The sequence below is a fragment of the Aquila chrysaetos genome, chromosome 5, assembly GCF_900496995.4.
Source record: "Aquila chrysaetos chrysaetos chromosome 5, bAquChr1.4, whole genome shotgun sequence".
NCBI classification, from domain to species: Eukaryota; Metazoa; Chordata; class Aves; order Accipitriformes; family Accipitridae; genus Aquila; species Aquila chrysaetos.
The window spans coordinates 69201119-69216329 of NC_044008.1; the positions used below are offsets into that span (position 1 = coordinate 69201119).

The 15211-nt window shown below is 51.1% G+C and overlaps 3 protein-coding genes across 4 annotated transcripts; 2 read left to right on the forward strand and 1 right to left on the reverse strand.

Annotated features, from left to right (window-relative positions):
- The first annotated feature begins 201 nt into the window (after nucleotides 1–201).
- On the forward strand, nucleotides 202–9177 carry LOC115341417. Its single transcript, XM_030014380.2, has 7 exons — nucleotides 202–336; nucleotides 978–1099; nucleotides 3067–3165; nucleotides 3605–3769; nucleotides 5094–5236; nucleotides 5317–5438; nucleotides 8364–9177. Exons 1-6 carry the CDS (start codon nucleotides 249–251, stop codon nucleotides 5393–5395), a joined length of 696 nt encoding a protein of 231 aa, XP_029870240.1. The 5' UTR covers nucleotides 202–248; the 3' UTR covers nucleotides 5396–5438; nucleotides 8364–9177.
- On the reverse strand, nucleotides 6774–10364 carry MRPL27 (mitochondrial ribosomal protein L27). The gene is made up of 4 exons (XM_030014382.1): nucleotides 10286–10364; nucleotides 8478–8600; nucleotides 7660–7727; nucleotides 6774–7195 (listed from the first exon to the last, which is right to left on the reverse strand). The coding sequence occupies exons 1-4, from the start codon at nucleotides 10305–10307 to the stop codon at nucleotides 6989–6991; spliced, it is 420 nt and encodes a 139-aa protein (XP_029870242.1). The 5' UTR covers nucleotides 10308–10364; the 3' UTR covers nucleotides 6774–6988.
- An 81-nt stretch (nucleotides 10365–10445) lies between these two features.
- EME1 (essential meiotic structure-specific endonuclease 1) lies at nucleotides 10446–15186 on the forward strand. 2 transcript variants are annotated; one of them, XM_030014377.2, is made up of 8 exons: nucleotides 10447–11225; nucleotides 11309–11436; nucleotides 11629–11721; nucleotides 12142–12263; nucleotides 12503–12635; nucleotides 13175–13290; nucleotides 14167–14356; nucleotides 14720–15186. In XM_030014377.2, the coding sequence occupies exons 1-8, from the start codon at nucleotides 10526–10528 to the stop codon at nucleotides 14894–14896; spliced, it is 1659 nt and encodes a 552-aa protein (XP_029870237.1). In that variant the 5' UTR covers nucleotides 10447–10525; the 3' UTR covers nucleotides 14897–15186. The 2 variants fall into 2 exon arrangements, with proteins under 2 accessions (XP_040979698.1, XP_029870237.1); XM_041123764.1 differs by lacking the exon at nucleotides 14167–14356 and having other exon boundaries at nucleotides 10446–11225.
- Nucleotides 15187–15211: the final 25 nt, after the last annotated feature.

A 15211-nucleotide genomic window follows, 5' to 3' on the forward strand; every position in this document is an offset into this window, starting at 1 on the left:
ACCGGCGGCACCACCGCCCTCCGTCCGGCGAAGGTAGCCGGTCCCGCCTGCGACCAATGGCGGGGGGGGGGGAGGGCGGTGCGGTGGCCAATGGGGAGCCGGCGGGGCGGGGCCGCACCCGGGACGGCTGCGGCCGCGCTGTGCGTCCGGCTCCGCCCCTCCCGGCCCGGCTCCGCCCCTCCCGGCCCCGCCCCGCCGGCCGATGGGGCGCGGGCAGCGGGCAGGGGCTGCCGGTGGCGGGCGGCGGGATGGCGCACCCCAGCGAGGCCTCGGCGCACACGGCGGCCGCCGGTGCGGCCATGGACAGTAACGTCCTGGCCATCGTCATTGCCGCGAGTGAGTGGCGGGCGGGGGCTCCGGTGGGGCCGGGCGGGGGCGGTCGCCGCCGCCGCCGTGCGGGATCAGCCTCTGCCGTTGCTTCCCGGGGCGGCCTCAGGCTGTGCCGGCGAGACGACTCTCCCCGGCTCGGCGGGAGCGGTCGCTGCAGCCCCCGGTCCTTCTCCGGGGTCCCGCTGGCTCCCGGGGCTGGGGACCCGGGCGGTGGGAGCGGTCGGCGGTACCGGGTGGGCTCCGCGGAGCAGAGCGTGGGCTGGGTGGGAGCCGCGGGTTCTTGGCAAGCCGGAGCGCCGGCGAACCGGCATACTGCCGAGGTGCCGAGTGTGAGCCGAGAGCTCCGGGTGGGAGGGCAGGGGGGTGCCGGGGGCCCGGTCCCCGCGGGGGCTGGAGGGGCCCGGGGGTTGCTTTGGGTCCAGGAGGGGGCCGAGCCCCTCTGGCTCTGCGGGTTGTTCCTAGTCTCATTGGGAGAGAGAGATGCTGGGCACAACCGGGCTTTCGGTGACCTCGGGACGGGCAGCGGGTGGACCCGGCTTCTCTGGGGCTTTTCCAAGCTGCTCTTTGCCGAGGGACCCGGAGGGTGAAGGGGGGAAGCAGCAAGGAGGGCCACCGGCTCATTCGCCTCTTCTCCCTTCCCCTGGCAGCGGTATCCACCTCCGTCTTCATCGTGGCAATCCTCATCCTACTGCTGCTCCTGTACCACCGGGACCCCATGTGCTGCCAATTCCTCTGCTCCTGCCGCTTCTTCCAGACCCCCAGCCAGTATGTGAGTGTCCTCCCTCCCGCCCGGCCACCCCCCACGCTCTTGTTCCTCTGTGCTGGGGTCTGCGAGGCTGCATCGCTGCGTTCCCCTCCTGCAGCCTGGCTGGCTTCACTGATGGACCTGGGAGCTCCGAGCAGAGCCGGGCTCTGCCTCCTCCTTGTTCCCACTCTACCCCAGAGATCCATCCACTCAACCCTGCCTGGCTGTGCTGTTGGGGATAATATCTCCAAGGCCCAAGACTAGCAGGTTCCCCAGCTCCCCACGCAGCTCAGGAGGGGTGTCCGCCTCCCCCGGCACAGTCGTGTGTGGGGTCGGGCTCCGCTTTACAGGGAAGGGGCCCAGTGGGGAAGGGGGCTGGAAGCTCCAGGCGAAGGCAGACAAAGCCGCTCGCTAGTGCTCGCATCCCCGGCAACTGGCTTTCTTGTGCACAGCTCCCGGGCGCGGAGCAGAGAGACACAAAGCCCTTTTGCTTGCGTTTGTCATTTCCTGGGGCTGGCTTTTAAGTGGGGAAGCTAGTGATGGAAAAAGAGCAGGGTGCTCAGCCAGCGTTGCCTTTCTGGTGGTGGCTGCCTGGGGAAAGCTCAGCCTCCAAAGCTGCAGGGATGGCTGTCGAGGGGATGGCTGCGGGTACTGCTCCAGAGCCCCTGGGAGAAGAGGGGACGTCCAGCCTCGACTAGCAGGGGATGGAGAGACTTGTGCCATGAAAGGCAAATCTAACAGTCCAGTACAGGCTGGGAAGTCCCCAGCAGAAATGGGCTGTGCTGCTGGTGTCCCCTGCCTGCTCTGATGCCTCTGCTCTTTTCCCCTCTTCCTCCCCAATGCCTGTCCGTGGCACGCGTGGGGGAGAGGGCTCTGGTGCCGTGCTCCTCGCCCTGCAGAGCTGCTACCCGAGGCAGTGCGGGATGAGCCATGAGCTGCAGAGCCATGAGCTGTAGCTTGGGCCTGGCTCTCAGGTGGGTGGTTAAAGGAGAAGGCATCTTGCCTTTAGCAAAGGGCTGTGTGGACAGATGGATGTGGATGCAAAGAACTATATGTGGAAAGGGAACGTATATAGGATGTATTTCCATCGGAAAAAGTGAAGCAGTTGTAGTGGTGTGAGGCAGCTTTCAAGCAGGTGTAGTTGTACTGGTTTTACTAATCAGTCATTAAAACAAACAGTTGCACCCCCAGCCAGCCTAGTTTCCTGCAGCTTCTCTAATTGTGCTGTAGGGCAGAGACAAACGGTTCCTCTGTTGTTAAGAGCAAAAGTAAATCTGTCAGTCATAGTCCTCCCTGCGGATCCCTGGTTGCTCTGAAAGTCTCTGGGCTGTTTTCCGCTGGCAGAGATGGGGCTTTTCTGAGAGCAAGGAACGGCCCACGGCTTGAGTCCTGGCTGTGGCTCAAGGGGCTGCTCTCCTTGAGAGGGATCTCTGCTCGCTGTTGCTTAACACCTTGACAGAGAATCGAGCTTAACTGGAACAAGACTGCTCGGGAACAGAACAGCTATTGCTCTGCAGATTTGCTTGCTACGTTATCCTGAAATGACTACCTCGGTAGATAAGTTTACAAATTCTGTAACCCTGAGCACGTGACAGAGCTCTTATCTACACTAGCCCAATAGCTGGGTTTGGTCCCCCAAAGAGAGATGGTTCTGCTGAGTCTGAATGAAACCCTGCCCTGGGCCCGGGCTGCCGCCCTTCCAGCTGCGCTGTGTAGCGGTGCCAGCTGGCTCAGGCCCGTAGAGCGGGCCCTGCGCTGCCCGGTGAGGATGTGCCCGAGCTGTCAGTGTCAGTAAACGGGCAGGCAGAGGTTGGCCGCCAGCGGCAAGAGCCACATGAGCCAAATGGGCAGAGGTAGCGGCTCTCGCCCCAGCCCAGAGTCCTGCTTCCCAGGCTGTGCCCTGTGAGCTGGCTGAGCTCTGCTCGCTGCCGGGCGGGATGTGAGGGATTTCGGCTTTGCTCATGTCCTCCTCCCCTCGCCCCTCGTTGCAGGACTGTCCCCCGCCCTACTTCAGCAGCAGCCAGCGGCTGGTGGGTCCCCAGTGCGGAGCGTCACGGCTGGAGAGTGCTGCCGAGAACCCTGGCATGCAGGTGACGGCTGGGTCCCTGATGGGAGCTGGGTGGGAAATGGTAGCAAAGATCATGACGGGCTTTGGGAAGAGATTGTTGTTATGGGGACCCGGTGAGCTCCTGGGGCATAGGGAGAAGGTGCTGGACAGCAGGAGCAACTTTGGGAAGTGCTGCCTGTATGTAAAAACCTGGGGGTGGGGATGCTGCAGAGGACACCACGGTGCCCTGAGGTGTTTGGGCATGAAGTGCCAGGCAGATCCCTCGGGACTTGGGATCTTGCAAAGCAGGTCATGGTGTAATTACCTCCTGGGAGGGAGCATTTCCTCTGTCAGGGTTCAAGGAAGGGCACCCACAACTTTGAACCCTGAAGTAATTCGAGGTGGCACCAGGCTATGAACTTCCAGCGAAGAAAGCCGCCGCCACCACACTGACCTTTCTCCTCTGGGCCGGGCATTTCTAGGGAGACGAGCTATTCTGCGTCGGACCCCCCAGCAGCTACCAGCTCTCTTCCTGGGAGCAGCCCCGCTTGCCAAGCTACGAAAGCGTGCGGAAGAAAGATCGCCAGCGGGAAATCCATCAGATGATTGCCGAGAGGTTTGGGCTGTGGGCAGAGCCTTCCCAGGAGGTGAGCTCTTCCTTCCCTGCACGAGGGTGCTGGCAGAGGCCCGGGGGGCAGTCCCCCCTCCGGTCCATATCTGGGTCTTGCTTCAGCAATTTGCAGTAGTTAAGGACTCTGTTCGCTGCGATTGCCTTTCTCTGATAGCCTTTATCTCTGGGAAGGGCACAAAGTGTATCAGAAGGCTCCTTTGGTGTACATCTGTGCTGGTTAATGATCGATCTTTCCTGGTGCGTTTGCAGAAATGCCTGTGCCGGGAGGCAGGGCAGAGCTGCTGATGAAAGGGCAGGCCCTTTGGATGATCTGCTTGGTACAAGTCCAAGCTGGGAATGTTATTTTTAGATCTGTGAGGTTTCTTCCTCCCTTCTCCCTGCAGGACACCTCTGGGAGGCCCCTCGCTATTACCTTGAAGTGTTTATGGCTTATTTATGAGCAGGAGGCTTTGCCTGTTACGACATTTAAGTTTTGCACTCCTGCAATAGAACAGAGAAAAGCGAGTGCATCTGCCAAGTAGGTCCTGTGGCAGTGTCCCAAGAGACTCCTGTTGAACAAAGAGACCTCATTAACTAAAGCAGAACAGAAACATTTGAAACTCTGAGTAGAGCACTAAAGGTTCACCAATTTACTTGGATTTTGAGGTCTTAAAGCTGTACCATAAAGTCTGGCATAGTCAGCACTTGCCCCTGGGTGTTCATAGCTGTAAATAATGATACCTGCCCTGAAACCAGAGCACCAAGGGCATGGGAGAGTAAGGCAAGTCGTTGAGGAACTGCAGCGGGAGCTCTTCCACAACACCCTGTGTCACTCCTGCCACTTGTTATGGGGAGAAAGCTAGCCCAGCTCTGCCAAAATAAACTTAACAACATCCCGGAGGTTCCTCTTGCTGCTGTGCAGTGACACTCGCTACCAAAACCTGGGTAGAAAGCCTGGTTTGTAGGTGCTTGTATAAATCCCAGTAATTGATCCTTGGTCCAAGGAAAGCGAATGACAGCCCTCTTTTAACAATAGCCAGTCTTTTCTGGCCTTGTGACAAGTAGTGACAAGTCCTTGAAGGGGAACAGGGAAGAGCGGGAACCTGGCACAGACACTGTGAGGGGGGAGTGGGGGAATGTGCCTATCCAGTGGATTGCTGCCCTACCGTGTTGCAAACCGGTGCTCAGCACCCATCTTCCAGGTGTTCATCTCACCAGCAGCCTGCTGCTCTGAGGACCGCAGGAATTTAATTTCAGGCTGGTGGTGGTTGTGAGCCTTGTCATCCACTCTGTAAGAAGAGGTGGGATAATCTCCTGGTTATTTCTGATCAGCTGTAATGCTCTTCCTCTCTCCTCAATAGATGCCGCCTCCCTACGAGCATGCTCTGAGGCATCCCCCAGCTTTCTCAGGAACAGTAATAAGCTCAGAGACCTTGGACAGACGTGGTGTGCCAGACCCTTTCCAGGCCCCTCTCAGCTACCAAACTCAGCGAAACACAGCCGTGTAAGGCCTCGGCCTCAGCGTACTGCTTCTTCCCATGGTGTCAGCGACAAAAGTGCCTGTGACATCGTTCTCGTCCGCAGGGAACGGCCAAACATCAGACCTTCACCCAGATTCGCAATCAGCAGAGACACAGGGAAGTCAGAACCCAGCCAGCAGTGATGTCCCTCCTGCAGCACAGGGACAACCACAGAGCCACCGCCAGGTATTGAGCTCTGAGCGGAGCAGCCAGGGATGTCTGTTCGCTCTTCTCTGGCAAATGTACTGTTACCAAAGGTGACGGACCAGCTGCTTGTTTCTACACACGGGGCAAAGCCAAGGTGAAGGTCCGCTCAGCCAGAGCTCCTCCAGGCAGCTGGCGTGTATCATACCTCTGTGAGGCAAGCACTGCCAGCCGTACCAAGGATCAGACCTCAGACAGCGGTTGTGTTGTGCTACTTCACTTATTTCTTAGGTTATAAAATGTTTTACTTTATCGGTGTATTGGCTATCAGGTGGGAATCCTCAGCTGTGAGCAGAACGAATCCACATCAGAGCACTGCTGTGTGCTCTTGCAGCAACAGTCCTCTGTGACCGAGAGCAATTTTGTATGGACTTCAGATAAAGATTCGGAGAGGTTCCAGGGGTTTTATTGCCTGCTGTATGCAAATACAGACCAGCGAGGTGAACTGTGTGACGGGATATGCAAGCTGGGAAAGGACAGAAGCGTGGACAAAATAGCTTGTGGTCTCTGTAGGGTACAGCATTTGGAAGATCTCGCGATGTCACGGAAAGGTAGAAGGCTAGTCGTCGCCTCCCTATGATGTATCAGTGCTTTATGCTCTTCATGGTAGGTGGGATCAAAGGTGGACATGTGTGCCTGACCCAGGTTACCTAGTTGTCTTCTGCAGAGCAGACAATCTAATTTCAACACTGGTGCCCTCACACCACCGATTTTGATAACCTGTTTTCTACTGCAGAGCCAATATTTCAAATTGTTTACAAACTTCAGATAAAATGAGATCAGTTTGGCCACAGGGCATTTGGGCTCCTTCCTTTTGAGTGATATAAGCTTGAAAATGTCACAGAATGACTCAGGGAAGACAAAAGGACAAGTCTTCTGGATTATGGCTTTATGATACACCTCCAGCTACGGAGCTTAAAATACCACCCCAGACTTGTGCATCTTACCAGGCACTCTAACATTAGTCATGAGTTAGCTTTACGAATGTGAACTTGCCTCACGTGACTAGTAAATGGAATGCTTTCAGGTAGAGGTGAGTTACATGATAGAAGGAAAAGTCTAGCTGCCTGGGATGCAGAGTTCAGTGCCAAGTGGAAAAGGATCTGTTCTGCAGTATTTTGAATAGAGATACAAATATAACAATGTCTAAAAATGAGTAAAAAATAGATAGAAGGAATTACTGGTGGGACAAGTACTGACATCAGAGTGATTGTAGAGAGAACTCATCCAGTGGCACAACAGAACAGGTTCTCCAGAGGAAGGCGGCTCCAGATACTACATAAACATAAGTAACACTTTCTATGAACAGTCAAGACCTTTAGTGGCCCCACAGCATTTATTAAACACTCTTACAAATACTGGCAGGTGATCCCAGTGCCCAAACACTGGCCACATGTGCTTTAGGAGCAAGAAAACAAAGTCCTAAACTGGTATCTTCAGAGCTAGAATATTCTTGACCTCAGATGCCAGTCCAGCGGTAGTGGTCTGTCCCAGCCGCTCCTTCCCATCTGACCCTGTGTGACACAGGAGGCTCAGAGCATGGTGACCAGTTTAAAGCTTCCTACTTCTGTGGTAGGGATAACATTGATAAAGGTTTTATAAAGAATCGCTCCTTTGGGTAGACGACAGATCACTTCCCTGCTCTCACTGCTGCGGGGCAGAGGTATATAGACCTCTTTGGTGTATCTCACAATCCCATCCTCCAGGGCGTAGAGTGTCTTGTTACGGCCCATCCCCACCTGGAAAAGGATGAAGAGTGTTAGAAAGGAAAGGCTGGAGGTCCACCACTAAAGCAGATCTGATCATTGGTCTGCCTCATTGGATATCCTGGCTTCAACAGCATCTGTTGCTTTGTATTTTAAAATAAAAGAAAACCACACTATTTGCATCCAGCTATCAGTATGCAATGGTGCTCCTTACAAGGGAGGAGATACTCATTCCACCCTGAAGCACAAGCACCCAGTCAGGTTACAGAGGTGTTTTGGGATATCCATAACTTCCAGACCTTTCCTGAGTCACAGGTGTGACTCTGAGCAGGCTCTGTGACTAAGAAATACCAGGTAATGAAACCCAATTCCAGGATTATATAGAATATAGGGAAGAGCATTAAGAACGAGCTCGAAAGAGAGGAGGCACTGAGCATGTGACTCTGTTGTGGGCTGCTGTTATCTAAGAACCAAGGAAGAGACAGAAAACAACTTACATGAGCCCCTGGATGCCAGCGTATCAACCGCTGTGTAGCTAAAATGTTGCCTGCATGCACAAATGCACCTGCAATAGAGTGACAGAGTCAGATTGCAGGGAAATGGAGCTCCCCAAAGCCCTGGCAGAACACAAATGGTTCCAGGACTTACAAAGCACAGCTTTCTGTGGGAATTTTCTAAGGAAAAATTACTTCAAATGATAAAAGCATCTAAAGAAAAATGCTGTTAGCAGGAAATAAAGGGCAATTCATATACAATGGTAAAAAAGCAATTCTAGTCTTTGAAAAGGTTACTTCTAGGGTACAAGGCATTTTCTGGTTGTTGAAGGCATTTGTTTTATTACCTTTTACATCAATATGTTTTCATCAGCAAAGCTAGTAATTATTAAGCGCTCAGCTGCAAGAATCTGTACTTTGGCTTCTGCTAATCCTCATAATTCTCCCCCTTGTAAACATCTAAAATGCCCAGCTTTTCAACACAGCGTGGGGGGAAAGTGCACTTAAGTTATTAGGTGTCCCACAGCGTACCCTCCTCCCAGGCACTCCAGAGAGGCAAAGTTAGCATCAAAGTACATTTTCTGTAGGCAATTTCAGCTGGCTGCTTGCGGGCCCATCTGGGAGAGAGGCTGACTCACCCTGCCCTCCCACCAGCTACCCTTGATCATGAGGTTTCACTGAACCTCCCCTTTCCTTTCTCTTGGAAGAGTGCCCTTGGCCACCTCCCACTGAAATGCTCAACAACTGACACCCGTACCAGGGGAGAAGCTGTGAAGAACCCAATGAAATGCAAGGAAGACTCAGCAGATACTCAGACCTACCTTCTACTTTTTTGAATCCGTAGCGCTTCCCAGGGCTGCGGCCACCTAGATTTTTTGAGCTGCCTCCAGTTTTCTTAGAAGCACATCTGATGGCAACCAGGCTTGTTTGGGGAGTAGTTAGAACTAGGTTGGGAGCAAGAACAACAACATCAGCTGAAAAAAACTAATACACGCACTTTCTTTTTTCAGATTTAAAGGATGTCAGTTAATGCAGGCTTTAAAACTAAAGACAAAAGCAAGCTCTGAGGGAAAAAACCTACTTCAAAGATAAATCATAATTAGACCACCACGGCCTAAGTCCGTCCCCTGCAGAGAGGCCACATCTCAAGTGCTGCTGCTGCCCAGCGAGGAATAAAACCCTTGGCAACAATGTTAAAGGACATACACAAATTCCTGTTTCAGCAAGGCCTTGTAAAATGTGGTACAGACATTACCGGTTGCTGTGGATTGGCCTTATATTGCTTTGAAAAAAGACAAGGTGTGATCTGTTTCGGTTTCCCCTTCGATCGAATAGCATTTACTTACACAGTAATATATTGAAATCCTACAAATAAGAAGACTCCAATTCAGGACAATATATAAGCATATATAGAATTGCTATCCTGAACATGCTAATTGAAGCATTTTGTGCAAATCCTTGAGTTATAATCAGGACAAGTCAAGGGAAAAAGAAAATAAAATCAGTTGTTACAGACACTGATTTTCTCTGGAACACAAAATATCATTCATACCACAAACTGCCTCCTTAAGCAAACAAAAGACACTGACAGAAAACACACTGGTTTTCTTATCAAGAGAGCTGACCCTCTCATGAACTTCTGTTAAAAATGACTGAGCTATAATTAGTTCTTAAAAAGCTCTTCAATAGCTCCTTCCATGCAGTTAGCAGGCAAATCCAATTTTTCTGAATCCCTCTATTTAGCCTCTTAAACAGCAGGTTAGTACAGAAGAGTGGTTATCATAATGTTCCCATTTCCTTAACCTGAGTAAAACCTCTGGATTAATTTAATCTTAATTAAATTACCATAGATACTCAGTGAGCTGGAAATATTGTTGGGAAAAGGGTAATTGCTCTACAAAGAGCCATTAATTTCAGGTGCTTACCCATTAAGTAAAAGAAAGGCTCTGAGACTTAACAAACTACAGGGAGGTAGGCAAAGATGAACAATAGTTACAGTTTCATTTATGCAAATTCTACGATGTTATAGTCCAATTGACTTTTATAAAAAAAACCTCCAACGGGGTGATTCCAGAGTTACATTTTGTGTTGCATGAAAGCAGCTTGCTAAGAAAAAAAAAAATGAACCTCAAAGCATCAGACATGCAGGGAAAAGTGATTCTCCAGACTAAGACAGAGTTTGTAATTGATTGAAGTCACACTGAAAATCAGTGGGAAAACTTCACAGTTCTGATGTCCCACCAAAGAAGCCGTGAGGACATTTCTGTCTGTAACACTTCTAGTTTAAAAAGGGGGGATTTTTAAAGCCTCCCGGCTATTGCACTGCGCAAGGAGAGAGCAGCACCCCTCGCTGTTTGGTCTCTACCTACCGCACACGAATACTGTTTTTCCAAAGATGATTTTTTTTCACCATGAGGGCAACCAAACAGCAGCACAGAGAGGTTACGCAGTCCCTATCCCTAGAGGTCCCTACCCCGAGCCGCGGCCTGAGGTAAAGGCGAAGGCCTCGACCCCGAACTACCGGCATGGACCTTCCCCGGGGCACCCCCTCCCGAGCTCAGCCTCCCGCCCCACGGCCGGACCCCCACGGAGGGGATGAAGCTGGAGGTGACGATAACGCTTCACTCACACAGCCGCCTCACCGCCGCCATTTTCCCTAGCGCCTCTTCCTCATCCGGTGGGAGGGCGGAGCGCGCGCGGCTGGCGGCGGTTGGTCCGAACGCGCGCGCGCGCGCGCGCGTTCGGACCAACCGCCGCCAGCCGCGCGCGCTTTTGGACCACCCACTATTCGCGCGAGCTTCCCCTCAGGCGGGCGATCGTCCCGCTCTTCCCTCAGGCGCCCGGGGGCTTTACCTCAGGGGAACGCGAGATGGCGGAGAGCGAGCCGAGGTCTGAGGAGAGCCATGAGGAGGAGCTGCCTGCTTTAGCCTCCCTGCTGCAGCACTCACCGTCGCCGCGGCGCCCCGGCCTGTTGCGCCGCCGGCTGTCCTCATCTTCCGCTCCCAAGCCAGATACGAAGGCAGGGGCGGTTGTGGTGGTGAGCAGTGGGAGCGGAGAGGAGGAGGTGGAGGAGGTCGTCCCTCTGTCTGCGAGGATGAAGAGGAGGATGAAAGCAAAGAGGAAGGCGGTTTCTGAGCCCCCTCAGCCGGGCGGTGGGGATGCTGGCCTTTGTGCTAGGGGTGACCTGTTGGCACCTGGCAGCGGACGGCCGCAGGAAGCCTTGGTGTCGACTGGAGATGTGTCTTGTGGCAGCCAAAATGGCACGCGTGGTGCTGAGTGGCCCTCCTTGTGCCCGCTGCCAGCCTCTCAGTCTGACTCTGCAGACCACCCTAGTAGGCCCCTGGTAAGTGGAGCAAGCCCAGAAACATCCCCCTCTCGCAAAAAGCCAAAATACAGTCAGAAGGAAAAGGAGGTAATCTGCCAGGCTGCGTGGCAGAGGAGGAAGGAGCGAGAAGCACGGAGGAGGCAGCAGGAGCAGGAAAAAGAGAGGAAGAGGGCCTTTGCCAAGATGCTGAAAGCTCAGCGACCAGGGGAGTGCCAGAAATACATAACAGTGGTGCTAGATCCAGGTACTTGTCCTCACAGCCTGCATCTGTCTTATAATGGCTGTTGTCTCCTCTCTGTGGAGGCCTGACCCATGCACCGATTTCAGTTCTCTTACAGGTGGAAGGTGGTGGACAGATCCTTAGTGCTTTGCAGGCTGCAAATTACTCCTGTGTGGTTGAGAATCAGGCTGTGCCCTGCAGCATCACCTGGAGGAGAAAGACTGTGTCATCTCAGGTGTGTGAGCAAAATCTCAATGTTCTTACCCTTTTCTTCTTCTGTTATTTGCACTCATTAGTAATTGTATTTAGCAACCCAAGTAAACACCCTCTAATCTTCTCCCTGCCTCAGAAGTCTGAGTGGGAGCACCGGTTTGAGTGAATTATAAACAGACTCTTGGTCTGGCTGTTTGTTTTCATATCTGGACAGATGGAAGAAGGAGATGAATGGACGGAAGAACCAAATGTCCTGGTTCTGCTTCGCTTGGAGGAGTTTTTGTCCATGGTTCACAACTACAAACAAGTGAGCATGCTTATGACTTTTGTGCTCTCAAACATGCCTTGCTGTGGTGTTTGTCATCCTTCTTCACAGCAGGAAGGTTTTGATGTGGGATGGAGCAATGGTTTCAGTAAACCAGAAATCTGGTTTTAGAAGCCATTAATGGATCATAACCACTAGGGCTGTATAATACAAAGTTCTGACAAGCTTTCTTTCCTAGTTACAATTTTTCACAGATTTTTGAAGAGGTAACATTGTCAGACCAAGTGGGATTATTTTTTATTCCTTTCTGCTGTAACTTTGTACCAGAACAAGTGTTGCCTGCTTGCCCCTGGACAGACTTTTTCATCTGCAGACCCAGCTGCAGAATCAGAGCCATAGCTTGCTGCACTTGCATGTGTGCCTCAGAATGGTTTAACTCTTTTTTTCCGTTGATCTCTGCAGGAAGCACAGGGCTGTACAGAAGGAGAAAAGGAGACCCTACAGACCTATGTAGCTCACGTGATGGAGAAAATGCCTAGGAAAATTCTGGCACTGGCAGCAGTTGGAGTAGAAAATTACTTCAGGTTAAACTTTTTTCCCTCCAAATGTTTCGTGTTGTCTCTGGCCTTGAAAAATGCCATAGGTGTTTACATTAATTCCTTCTAGCAATGACTGGAGCATAAGAAGAATTCCCACCCAGAACTGCTCCACTATTTGTTATAGAGAAACAGAAGCAAAGGTCCATCCAGCCTGTCATCACAGTGACCAATGGGAAATACCTTGGGAAGAGCATGAACTCCCAGTCTTACTTTAGTCTTCTTAGGTCTCTCAGAGTTCAGCCAAAAAAGAGACTGCGACAGGCAGCAGCGAGTGGAAAACAAGAAGAACAGAGAAAACGGAGAAAAAAGGAAGTTAAGGATTCTGGCCTGGAGATAACTAGAATGGACATGGAAGAAGTGAGTAGCTTTAAAACAGGCATGCAGCTGTCATCTCTTGTTGTCTGCCATTGTTTGAACATTTGACCTAATCACACACTTTCTTGGATGGGGGGATTCAGCCTTCGTTAGTCTGTGTGTCTGAGGACAGAGCTCTTGGGGTTCAGTTCCCCACTGCTCGTGTACACACCTGCTCTCCCATGGACTGACGTGTCTCGTTCACCTTGATTCTGATGTCAGTCTCAGTCAGCATCTCTCACCCTTTGTGGCCTGCTGGCAAAGCACATCAGTGCTGCCCTGGGCTGGGTGACTCACCTGTAATGAGAGTCTGCCACTGAGAGCTGTGGGAGCTGAAATGGTGCTAAACTGTTATTAACAGGCAGGAGACAGGCTGCCCCTAAATACTTCAGTGCCTTAAATTAACTGTTCCCGAAATGGGGAGAGTGTGGATGTTCTTGTCCTATAGCAAGATGTTGTGACCCTTTTTTGTTTCAGACAAGAGTGGGATTTGATGTGCCAAGATTAATTGTTGCATTTGTTGTTGCCAATGATGTTTACAGGCCTTGGTGGATCTGCAGCTGTGCAAACAAGTCCAAGTCAGCTTTTTTGAGAGCTGTGAGGACCTCGGAGAATTTGCCACTATGTTCACAAAAGCTGTAGCTGAAGCACCGTTCAAGTGAGTAAGCAGATGAGGTTTGGTCATACCTTCTTTGGAGAGGCTGCACTTTCACAGTTACTGGGAGGGAATAGCAGGTACGCGGCTGTGCTTCAGTACAACCCAGTATAATGGTTTTTAAAGGGACCAGCGACACAGACCAGCTGCTAATGCAGCTCCTTCAACGCAGGGTTAGTTCTTGGAAACTGAGGTCCTGCCTGGGGAAGGGTGAGGACAGACCCTGGTTTCACGTTGGAGTTTCACTTAACATCAAGCAAAGGTCTTGTTCTCAGTCTGATTTTAGGAGTGGGAAGGGAATGCAAGGAGGATTGGGCTCTTACAGCACCGGCTTTTCTTCTTCAGTATGTAAACAAGAGAGACATTACTGAGAGCGAACTGTTTAGCTGCTTCCGTTGATAAGGAAGGACAGCAGCATGTTGCACAGCAATAGCTAAGAAAGCCATCGTGTGCAGTCTCACACAATCCTAGCATTCCTATCACAGCAGATGCTGTATTTTACATCTCAGCCATGAGACGAGATGAGATGTCGTTAAAAATGACGTATAGAAGTGTTTTATTATGGTTGACAGTCAGAAAGTGAATTCTTGTTTACCACTTTGTATGTGTATTGGCTTGTGTCAGGATTGCTCCCGAGTACAGGAATGTTTCTTTTTCAGTAGGATATCTGGGTCTTAAACAAGGGAATTGGTAATGCATGTAAAGAAAATAAGGTCAAATTTTTAGCATCTACTTTGATACCAATGGTGTGTATAACAGCACAGAGTGAGAAATGGCTCTCTGTCTTCTCTCTCTGGCTATGTGACAACAGATGCAGTGATAGGATTTTCTTCATAGCCTCATTGTCTCATTTTCTTTCCCATCCTTTGTTCTCCCTAGGCGAGAGCGAGACAAGACGGGGTTCTCCTTCTACTTAGAGAATAGGTGGTGCAGAGGGGTGAAGGTGGATCCTTCCGGAAAGGGTCTCTTGGAAGTTTGGAAGAGGCAGATACAACAATTTAACCATGTCAGCCTCAAGATGGCTGAGGCTATTGTGTCTGCCTACCCTTCTCCTCAGCTTCTGAACCAGGTGAGGATGCCTCGGGAATGCCAAGTACTGTGTGCAGACAGCCAGCTAATGTAAGGAGTGGAAGAAATCATTTAACTGGTATTAAATTTGACACAACGATTCTGTATGAGCTGTTTAGTGAGGCAATGAAGGAACCGATTCCCTGGCACCCATTGCTTTGGCTTTACAGAGCAGAGTACTGAGGGAGCAGTATTGGTTCTGCATCAGCCTGTAAGCTCACAAACGAGATCTGAGAAGAGACCAGGTGAAAAATGAGCGTACATTGTGAAAGGGTAGAGCAGTCACAGGTGCCTAGCTTTGATTATGTTTTTTGAGCAATGGATGCAAACGGATGATACTGTTGTTCCTTTGTGTTGCTTTTAGGCCTATAGCAGATGCTCCTCGGAGCAGGAGCGGGAAAACATGCTGGCTGATATCCCCGTGCACCGCAGTGATGGTGTGACAGCCACCTCCCGGCGGATCGGACCAGAACTCTCCCGACGAATCTATCTGCAGATGACTTCCCACAATCCTGATCTCTATTTGGATTCCACTCGGTAGCCCCAGGGAATGAGGATTTTACTGTTTGCCTGGTCTAGGTATTCAGTTCAGCTTCCTTCTGGAAAGAAGTGCTTAGATACCAAATACACTCACTGATCCTAGCTTAAAGACTTAAAACACATTTAGACTTCATTGTAGCAGAAGGTTGGATAAAATTGCTGAGTGGCTGGAGTTTACACAAGAAAGATGGTGAACATCTTCCCTAAGAGCATAAGTTGGACACGGCTTATAGTACTGATAGTTGCTTTTATTTGTCTTCCTAGAAAATAAATATTTTTGAATAATAATAATCTTTGCTTCTTAACAAGCCGTCTT